The 10,804-nt window shown below is 47.3% G+C and overlaps 1 protein-coding gene across 1 annotated transcript; it reads right to left on the bottom strand.

The window, feature by feature from the left end:
* Window positions 1-179: 179 nt before the first annotated feature.
* LOC135566356 (procollagen C-endopeptidase enhancer 1-like) lies at window positions 180-9,869 on the bottom strand (the record flags this gene model as incomplete). The annotated part of the gene is made up of 5 exons (XM_065014100.1): window positions 9,707-9,869; window positions 7,974-8,114; window positions 3,277-3,374; window positions 1,839-1,965; window positions 180-274 (listed from the first exon to the last, which is right to left on the bottom strand). Coding segments are annotated over exons 1-5 (624 nt in total), but the record flags the coding sequence as incomplete, so codon positions are not given.
* Window positions 9,870-10,804: the final 935 nt, after the last annotated feature.

The raw sequence follows: 10,804 nt of genomic DNA, 5'->3' as shown, positions 1-10,804 counted from the left end.
AACTGATAAATTGTCTATGGGTACACTCATAGATATAGAACTGATATATTGTCTATGGGTACACTCTATGGTTTTCCCCGTAGTGTACTCACCGGTTATAGCTAGTGTTGTGGGCATCATGGTGGTAGGCTTGACCATGGTCGGGATGAGGCCGGTCTTGGTGAATGTGGCACTGAAACCCTTGGAGGTGGAGTGGCATCGCTTTTGAAACGCACCACCATCGTGTTGCCACTGGAATCCACGCGGCCTGGATTCTTACTACCACAGAATCGACCTGTGAGAAAACAACATTTCACTGTTCAGAAACCCCTGAAGAGTTCGATTAGGCCACTAATCAAACTACACATTTAGTTATAATAACCCAAACTCCAATGTGTGGTACACTGATGTAAAACCTGGGCAGGCCTTATGCACCACTTGAATTGACCAAACAGTGACACCAATTATTATTTGATTAATTCACACAAGTATTATACAGGTCTCCGCATACATAGTAAGCTTAATAATAACTATAAATACAGCTATTTTGCATTACTTCTGTTTGTAGAGATTACATTTACATGCCAGTCTAAATTGGGAACCTCTCTCTATTTTTCCATCTTCCTACCCAAAACCTTTAATGGACATCATATCTTATTCATGCAGCCTGAAGTGAATTTGAGTGTTGCTGTGTGCATAGTTGATTTCACTCCCCACAGCCTGTTTCAACTGCCAAGTGCTCCTGTTGCATGTCGATTACCATACAATACCTCCTAAAACTAGTTCATTTCACTCCCCACAGCCTGTTTCAACTGCCAGTGCTCCTGTTGCATGTCGATTACCATACAATACCTCATAAAACTAGTTGATTTCACTCCCCACAGCCTGTTTCAACTGCCAATGCTCTGTTGCATGTCGATTACCATACAATACCTCCTAAAACTAGTTGATTTCACTCCCCACAGCCTGTTTCAACTGCCAAGTGCTCCTGTTGCATGTTGATTACCATACAATACCTCCTAAAACTAGTTGATTTCACTCCCCACAGCCTGTTTCAACTGCCAAGTGCTCCTGTTGCATGTCGATTACCATACAATACCTCCTAAAACTAGTTGATTTCACTCCCCACAGCCTGTTTCAACTGCCAAGTGCTCCTGTTGCATGTTGATTACCATACAATACCTCCTAAAACTAGTTGATTTCACTCCCCACAGCCTGTTTCAACTGCCGTGCTCTGTTGCATGTCGATTACCATACAATACCTCCTAAAACTAGTTGATTTCACTCCCCACAGCCTGTTTCAACTGCCAAGTGCTCCTGTTGCATGTCGATTACCATACAATACCTCCTAAAACTAGTTGATTTCACTCCCCACAGCCTGTTTCAACTGCCAAGTGCTCCTGTTGCATGTCGATTACCATACAATACCTCCTAAAACTAGTTGATTTCACTCCCCACAGCCTGTTTCAACTGCTCCTGTTGCATGTCGATTACCATACAATACCTCCTAAAACTAGTTCATTAGTAAAGTTGCTCAAATTGTGAGACTTAAGAATATATTGATTGTGGGTTTGGAGGATTGAAGAGGTTGCACTCATTGTCACAGTCTCTCATAGAAAATCCATGACCAAAGTAGCCTATTTTAGAAAAGGAATATTTGAGTGTACCCATTTTATGAGGGAAGGGTATAATTAGGGTATTTTGACATATTATGAGACTAGTGAATAAGTACATTTTGAGTGTTGGCCTACACATATTGTGCAACAGGTGTGTAGGCCTAAGTATGTCTGTACTATAAGTATCTATACTAGTCCAACTGCTGTATACCAGAGTTAGCATCACACAGAGTGATGTCATACCCAACATGGCGGAGCCGGTTTTGTGGCCATCGTAGACATCTATGTAATCTCTACAGGCCTCAGGGACCAGGTCGAAGGAGGAGAACGTCAGTCTGATCTTCTCTCCCTCTGGTACAGTGATCCTCCACTGTGGACCACATGCACATACTATTTCATTTCACCACACATTTCGTACTACAAACATATCCATTTCGCTTGACCACAAAACATCCATTTCATACACAAACACATCCATTTCATTTGAACACAAACATCAATTTTATTTCCATGACTTCATCAAACATTCAATCAATTACAAAGATGAAATCAATGATCAAAGATCAACGATTCAATCAATGTCAAGATAAATCCATTATATAACCACATGCACCAACATGAGTCTGATATTCCTTCTAGTAGATTCTGGTGGGGGCGGGGTTTTTGGCACACAATTGAACGTATTCATATTCCAAGGCAGGGGCTTTCTAAGTAAGGCACAACCTTAAGAAAAACATTACTGATAGAAGTGACATCTCTAGAATAGACACAGTCACTCGTCAGCAGGAAACGGGCAAGGGTGTCCTTTCTCTACATTTAATTTCTATCTACATTGCTTTATGCATAATTTCTCCTCAATGTTCCCATCCATCTCTTCTCTCTCTTTTCTGCCTGGAGGGTGCCCAGGTTGCAGACGGCTGCATGCGCTGCATATTGACACGAGTCATGAATAAAAATCATCCAATATCTCCTGGGCTGTGACGGTTTGGACAGGAGCCCATCCGCCTCAACATCCAAGCCAAGGAGGAGACAGAAAGCAACATGAGCAAGCCAGATAATACACAGCCAAACAACAAGACTAAGCATGAGTCCCAATTGGCAACCTTTCCCCTACATAGTGCACTACTTTTAACCAGAGCCCTATGGGACCTGTAGTGCACTATAAAGGGCTATAGGGTGCCATTTGTGACGCAGCCCAATGATCTAATGATCCAAACCAAGCAAAGCTGACGTCAAAGCGCTCAGCCGTGCTCCGAGCCAAACACGACGCGAGTTGCTCCCAATCTCGATCCACTATCCAGAACATCAAGCATGGTCAACATCCCAGATGGTGCCTAGTGACCATGGATTTACTAAAGGGGCACCTCATTTGTAAACACCCCAAAATATAGGAGTCCGTTTCCCCACTGATTGTTATTGATGTAGCTAAGCTCCATACAGCACACGACATGACGGACCATGTTATTATTATTCACTTCCTCAGACAGAGAGAAAGCGCTATTGATTGTAAAGTACCTCACAGAAAGACTGGGGCCATATAAACAGTGTTGTGGATAACACACCACTTGGTATAAAGATGTGGCCATGTGTATGGCAAATTGTGTGTGGTACCATGGATGGCATGTCCTTGTGGAAGCCGCTAGTAGTGTGAGAGTGTGTGTGTGTGTGTGTGTGTGTGTACCTGGTAGAGAGTCCCGTTCTCATAGTTCTGTGCTGGGAACCCAGGGGTCAGTAGATCACCGCGGTCACCTTGGAGAGCGCCACCAGCCCCGGCTATTTCTGGAAGCAGGGAGTGTGGAGATGGAGAGGACTTCAGCTGAACAGACACCTCAAGGATACCCACCATCCATCCATCCATCGCTTTCTCTCTGTGTCTCTCTCTCTCTGTTACTCCTTCTATGTCTCCTTGCCCCCTGTCAGTCAGTCAGTCAGTCAGTCAGTCAGTCAGTCAGTCAGACTCGACATCCGGAGAAGGAGAAGAGACAGGAAAACAAAAAACATTTTCACTTTGCCAAGCAAGCCAGACTGAGACTGCCTCTCTCTCCCCCTTTCTTTCTTTCTTTCTTTCTTTCTTTCTTTCTTTCTCTCTCTCTCTCTCTCTCTCTCTCTCTCTCTCTCTCCCTATTGAAGTGCTATTCCGGGTTGGAGCGAGCCGGTCGCATTCGCGCTTCGGTCTGCAGGTTGTATAACTCTTTCATTACATTTCATTATAGTACAACGGTCTGATTTGTCTAATCTTAGCAATTTCTTCTTAGCTAGCTACATAGTCGTCGTTGTATCAAAGATTGGCTGCGTAATTATCTCCTATCTGCCTAACATTTCACCGTCTACCGTAGCACTGTAGTAACTATCACACTCAACTGAACGACTTGATTAGTGTAGTGTTAGCTAGCTACATAGTTGTCTTTGCTGTTTTGTATCCAAGATAATTGTGTAGTTTAGAGTGTGGAGTCTTAGAGTGATAATTGCGTTATTATCGTATTTCGGCGTCCTCCTATCTGCCTAGCAGCCTAGCCAGCTAGCATACGTTCACCGGCTACCTTAGCACTGTAGTAACTATCACACTCAACTGAATGACTTGATTAGTGTAGTATTAGCTAGCTACATAGTTGTCTTTGCTGTCTTCGTATCCAAGATAATTGTGTAGTGTAGAATTGTGTAGTCTTAGAGTGATTATCTTAATTCGCAAGGTTAGCTAGCCAGCTATTTTTGTCGTCCTTAACGTGAGACACTCCTAGCTAGTCAATAGCCAGCCAACGTCTACTGAATAGAACTTTCGCATTCGATCGATTCAACTCGCTCCACAGGTAGTATCATTTTCATTTCATTTCATTACAGTCCCAACGGTGTGATTTGTTTGATCATGGCTAGCTACATAGCTAGCTACATAGCCGTCTTTGTTCAAAGATAATTGTGTAGTCTAAAGCGATTTTCTAGGTTAGCTAGCCAGCTATTGTTGTTCTCCTAACGAACGTAACGTAACTAACACTGCTAGCTAGCCAGCTAGCTCCCGAAAAGCAGCATTGTAGAAACTTCACACTCAACGTACGACTTGATTAGGTAGTGTCAACAACGCAGCTAGCCTACCCCAGCAGTACTGTATCATTTAATCATTTTAGTCAATTAGATTCTTGCTACGTGTTTAACTTTCTGAACATTAGAGACGTGTAGTCCACTTGTCATTCAATCTCCTCTGCATTAGCGTAGCCTCTTCTCAGCCTGTCAACTATGTGTCTGTCTATCCTCGTTCTCTCCTCTGCACAGACCATACAAACGCTTCCACACCCCGCATGGCGCGCCACCCTAATCTGGTGGTCCCAGCGCGCACGACCCACGTGGAGTTCAGGTCTCCGGTAGCCTCTGGAACTGCCGATCTGCGGCCAACAAGGCAGAGTTCATCTCAGCCTATGCCTCCCTCCAGTCCTCGACTTCTTGGCTCTGACGGAAACATGGATCACCACAGACAACACCGCTACTCCTACTGCTCTCTTCGTCCGCCCACGTGCTCCTCGCACACCCCGAGAGCTTCTGGTCAGCGGGGTGGTGGCACCGGGATCCTCATCTCTCCCAAGTGGTCATTCTCTCTTCTCCCTTACCCATCTGTCTATCGCTTCCTTTGAATTCCATGCTGTCACAGTTACCAGCCCTTTCAAGCTTAACATCCTTATCATTTATCGCCCTCCAGGTTCCTCGGGAGAGTTCATCAATGAGCTTGATGCCTTGATAAGCTCCTTTCCTGAGGGACGGCTCACCTCTCACAGTTCTGGGCGACTTTAACCTCCCCTTCCCTACCTTTGACTCATTCCTCTCTGCCTCCTTCTTTTCCACTGCTCTCCTCTTTGACCTCACCCTCTCACCTTCCCCCCCTACTCACAAGGCAGGCAATGCCTTTCGACCTCATCTTTACTAGATGCTGTTCCTCCACTAACCCATTGCAACTCCTCCAAGTCTCCACCACTGCCTTGTATCCTTTTCCCCTCTCGCTCTCATCCAACACTTCCACACTGCCCCCTACTCGATGGTATCACGCCGTCCCAACCTTCGCTCTCTCTCCCCCGTTCCTCTCTCCCTCTTCCATCCTATCATCTCTTCCCTCTGCTCAAACCTTCTCCAACCTATCTCCTGATTCTGCCTCTCAACCCTCCTCTCCTCCCTTTCTGCATCCTTTGACTCTCTATGTCCCCCTATCCTCCAGGCCGGCTCGGTCCTCCCCTCCTTCCCTCCGTGGCTCGACGACTCATTGCGAGCTCACAGAACAGGGACTCCGGGCAGCCGAGCGGAAATGGAGGAAAAACTCGCCCTCCCTGCGGACCTGGCATCCTTTCACTCCCTCCTCTCTACATTTCCTCCTCTGTCTCTGCTGCTAAAGCCACTTTCTACCACTCTAAATTCCAAGCATCTGCCTCTAACCCTAGGAAGCTCTTTGCCACCTTCTCCTCCTCTTGAATCCTCCTCCCCCTCCCCCCCTCCTCCTCTCTGCAGATGACTTCGTCAACCATTTTGAAAAGAAGGTCGACAGGCATCCGATCCTACGTTGCTAAGTCAAACGACACCGCTGGTTCTGCTCACACTGCCTACCCTTGTGCTCCTGACCTCTTTCTCCCTCTCTCCAGATGACATCTCGCGTCTTGTGACGGCCGGCCGCCCAACAACCTGCCCGCTTGACCCTATCCTCCTCTCTTCTCCAGACCATCTCCGTGACCTTCTCCTTACCTCACCTCGCTCATCAACTCATCCCTGACCGCTGGCTACGTCCTCCTGTCTTCAAGAGAGCGAGAGTTGCACCCCTTCTGAAACCTACACTCGATCCCTCCGATGTCAACAACTACAGACCAGTATCCCTTTCTTTTCTCTCCAAAACTCTTGAACGTGCCGTCCTTGGCCAGCTCTCCCGCTATCTCTCTCAGAATGACCTCTTGATCCAAATCAGTCAGGTTTCAAGACTAGTCATTCAACTGAGACTGCTCTTCTCTGTATCAATGGAGGCGCTCCGCACTGCTAAAGCTAACTCTCTCCTCTGCTCTCATCCTTCTAGACCTATCGGCTGCCTTCGATACTGTGAACCATCAGATCCTCCTCTCCACCTCTCCGAGTTGGGCATCTCCGGCGCGGCCCACGCTTGGATTGTCCTACCTGACAGGTCGCTCCTACCAGGTGGCGTGGCGAGAATCGTCTCCTCACCACGTGCTCTCACCACTAGTGTCCCCCAGGGCTCTGTTCTGGGCCCTCTCTATTCTCGCTATACACCAAGTCACTTGGCTCTGGCTTAACCTCACATGGTCTCTCCTATCATTGCTATGCAGACGACACACAATTAATCTTCTCCTTTCCCCCTTCTGATGACCAGGTGGCCCGAATCGCATCTCTGCATGTCTGGCAGACATATCCGTGTGGATGACGGATCACCACCTCAAGCTGAACCGGCAAGACGGAGCTGCTCTTCCTCCCGGGGAAGGGACTGCCTGTCGATGATCTCGCCATCCACGGTTGATAACTCCATTGTGTCCTCGTCCCAGAGCGCTAAGAACCTGGCGTGATCCTGGACAACACCCCGTCGCTCCTCAACTAACATCAAGGCGGTGGCCCGCCTCGTAGGTTCATGCTCTACAACATACGCAGAGTACGACCCTGCCTCACAGGAAGCGGCGCAGGTCCTAATCCAGGCACTGTCATCTCCCGTCTGGATTACTGCAACTCGCTGTTGGCTGGGCTCCCTGCCTGTGCCATTAAACCCTACAACTCATCCAGAACGCCGCAGCCCGTCTGGTGTTCAACCTTCCTGTTCTTCTCACGTCACCCCGCTCCTCCGCTCTCTCCACTGGCTTCAGTTGAAGCTCGCATCCGCTACAAGACCATGGTGCTTGCCTACTTGAGCTGTGAGGGGAACGGCACCTCAGTACCTCCAGGCTCTGATCAGGCCCTACACCCAAACAAGGGCACTGCGTTCATCCACCTCTGGCCTGCTCGCGCCCCTACCACTGAGAAGTACAGTTCCCGCTCAGCCCAGTCAAAACTGTTCGCTGCTCTGGCCCCCAATGGTGGAACAAACTCCTCACGACGCCAGGACAGCGGAGTCCAATCACCTTCCGGAGACACCCGGAAACCCCACCTCTTTAAGGAATACCTAGGATAGGATAAAGTAATCCTTCTCCCCCCCCCTCCCCCCTTAAAGCCTAGATGCACTGTGTGAAGTGGCTGTTTCCACTGGATGTCATAAGGAGTGAAAGCACCCAATTTGTAAGTGAAGCTCCTGGATAGAAGCGTCTGCTAAATGACCCCTCCCTCCCTCCCTCCCTCCCTCTCCCTCCCTCCCTCCCTCCCCTGAAAAGTTCTGAATGTTCATAACTATGATCACTGTTGATAATGGTGTTATTTTACCTAAAGTACTCTCTGGTGTCACAGCTTGGTACTTCGCTTTGAATCCCTTGTCTGTATTTCTGTCATTGGTGTCAAAGAACAACAACATAGAGTTTCCTAATGACACTATCGGCCCGGGTTTGGAGCGCCCACACAACCTCCCTGCAGAGTCAAACAGAACAGAAGAGAAAGAAGAAAACAATATGTGGATTACTGTACATATAGAACCTTTTATGTCAAATCAATAGCTACTGGCCATACGTCTAGACCTACATGTACAGTCCAGTATATCTATATACCATTGATATTTTCAATACATTCCAATAAATGCATGTATGCATTTTTTGTTGCTATGTTACAGAAACAGTCGAGTAATGTCAAACATCAATGTGACATTCCGCAGTGCAGAGTTGACCTCCCTCTGAAAGTCTGTAATCTTGTTAGGGGCTGTAACTTAAAGTGGAGTAGTGAAGAGGCAGGCCAGCCAGGCTTATAGGCTGTGTCCGCTGTGGACTCTCTAATTTAGGTTTGACATCAAGCTCAATCCCTTTATAGCCTTGGAGTGTGGATGGTCCTGTGGGGCTGTGTGTTGAGGGTCTGGGGAATAGGGGACACTGTGTGTGTGAGAGGAAAGAGAGAGAGAGAGAGAGAGAGAGAGAGAGAGCGTGAGAGAGAGCGTGAGTGTGTGAGTGTGTGAGTGTGTGAGGTGTGTCGTGCTGCAGACAAGGGGCAGAGGAAGTGAAAGAGCCAGAGGAGGCATTGCAACAACACTGCAGGGTTAGTTATGTGTGTATGCGCGTGTGTGTGTCTGCATCCATTTGTGGAGGCAGAAGTTTGGCTATGTGTTAATGTGTGGCACGGTGGAAAGTGTAACACAGCTGAGAATGATGGCGTGGCCTCACATTTACATCCACCAATCTCTAACTATACAAATACAGAAAGTATAGAAAAGTACAGGGAAAAAAGCGAGTCCTAACCACAAGGTTTAAACATCAACACTTTTGCACAGTCACCTTAATAGTTCCACCTCACACTTCACATAGCTTCCCTTTGCTGTGCCAGACATCCCAGCGTGTCAGCTAAGAGGTGAGAATGGACAGTTGGAGAGAGACGAGAGAGAGAGAGAGAGAGAGAGAGAGAGAGAGAGAGAGAGAGAGAGCCTCTGGCTGGGTGTCTAATTCTCCCATCCTGTCAGAAACAGTCTGAAGAGCACACACACCATCACCTACAGGCGTAATAGAATATGATATCGGAGTAAATTAAATATTTAAATGTAATATGTTTGCTCAAGTAGATGAGCTTGTAATAAAATGGGTAAAGCTAGTGATAGTGGGGAGAACCTGGTGGTTTGAGTTGTATAAAGTCAAGGAGAAAAGATCTGAGGATAGATCAAACAACTGAATATGACTGTACGATGTGCTGGAGATACTGATACTTGTTTTCAACAGGCTCAAAGGACAGAAATGGAATTACATTCCTTTGAATTAAATTCCTTTGTGCCCCACCATACCTTAAGACATGCCAAGGATGGATCCCCTACCCTACACCTGTACCCCACCTCTCAAAACCCTGTGTGGATCAATATCTGATCTGTATAGCGAGCTATTTGAGAACACACTACCCCCCACTCCAACACACAAACCTTCACATGTGTCTCCTCCTCAGGTTTCAGTAATAAATGTTGGCCTACCAAACCCTTTGCCTGGATGTATTGGCCTTAATCCACTTTAATTAGTCTGGCTCCAGTGTCTTACCGATGACTCCCAGGTTGTCCTGTATTGTAAAGTAGTCTGCTGTGCACAGGTCTGTTGCCTCCAGGGAGAAGTGTTCAAACCACAAATGGATCACCTGGAGTAGAGGAAAACAAACAGGCAGGTTTTTATTATTCACTGTCTTAGAGACTAGAGCAGTAGACATACTGCTACTTAGTAGGAGGCTTGACTGTGTGTGTGTGGGTGTGTGTGCATATGCGTGTGTGTGAGTGAGCGAGAGAGAGAGAGAGAGAGAGAGAGAGACAGGAGAGATGAGACTGATCGAGACGATGAAGGAGAGAACAGAGAGAGAGAGAGACAGAGAGAGAGAGAAGAGAAAGAGAGGGAGGGAAGGGGAGGAAAGAGAGAGAGAGGGAGAGAGAGAGAGAGAGAGAGAGAGAGAGAGAGAGAGAAAGAAAGAAAGAAAGAAAGAAAGAAAGAAAGGAAAGAGAGAGAGAGAGAGAGAGAGAGTGAGGGAGGGAGGGAGGAGGGAAAGAGAGAGAGAGAGAGAGAGAGAGAGAGAGAGATTCAAATCGAGATGACAGAGAGAGAGAGAGAGAGAGGAGATGATAGATAGAGGAGAGAGAGGGGGAGGAGAGAGAGAGAGGGAGAGGGAGAGGGAGAGAGAGACGAGACAGAGAGAGAGAGAGAGAGAGGGAGGGAGGGAGAGAGAGAGAGAGAGAGGGAGAGAGAGAGAGAAATGGGGAGAGAGACAGACAGAGACAGAGAGAGAGGAAGGAAGGAGAGAGAGAGAGAGAGAGAGAGAGAGAAAGGGGGAGAGAGAGGCAGTCTCAGTCTGGCTTGCTTGGCAAAGTGAAAATGTTTTTTTTGTTTTCCTGTCTCTTCTCCTTCTCCGGATGTCGTAGCTTGAGAGAATGAAAGAGACGGCAGAGCAGCCATCTGTCACGGTGTGAGCTGTGTCCATGTCTCGGCACATCTGATCTAAGGGCTTTCTGTTCTGTTCGCCTTGCCTACCTACCGTACTGTTATACCCTGGTGTCTGTCTATGGTTGCTTCCTAAATGACACACTATTCCCTATTTAGAACTATGGGCTCTGGTCAAAAGTAGTGCACTACATAAGGAATAGGGTTCCATTTGAG

This window comes from Oncorhynchus nerka, unplaced genomic scaffold (genome assembly GCF_034236695.1).
Source record: "Oncorhynchus nerka isolate Pitt River unplaced genomic scaffold, Oner_Uvic_2.0 unplaced_scaffold_5555, whole genome shotgun sequence".
NCBI lineage: Eukaryota > Metazoa > Chordata > Actinopteri > Salmoniformes > Salmonidae > Oncorhynchus > Oncorhynchus nerka.
Note: the sequence above shows the minus strand (reverse complement) of the source record. Positions and strands in the feature narration are given on the sequence as shown.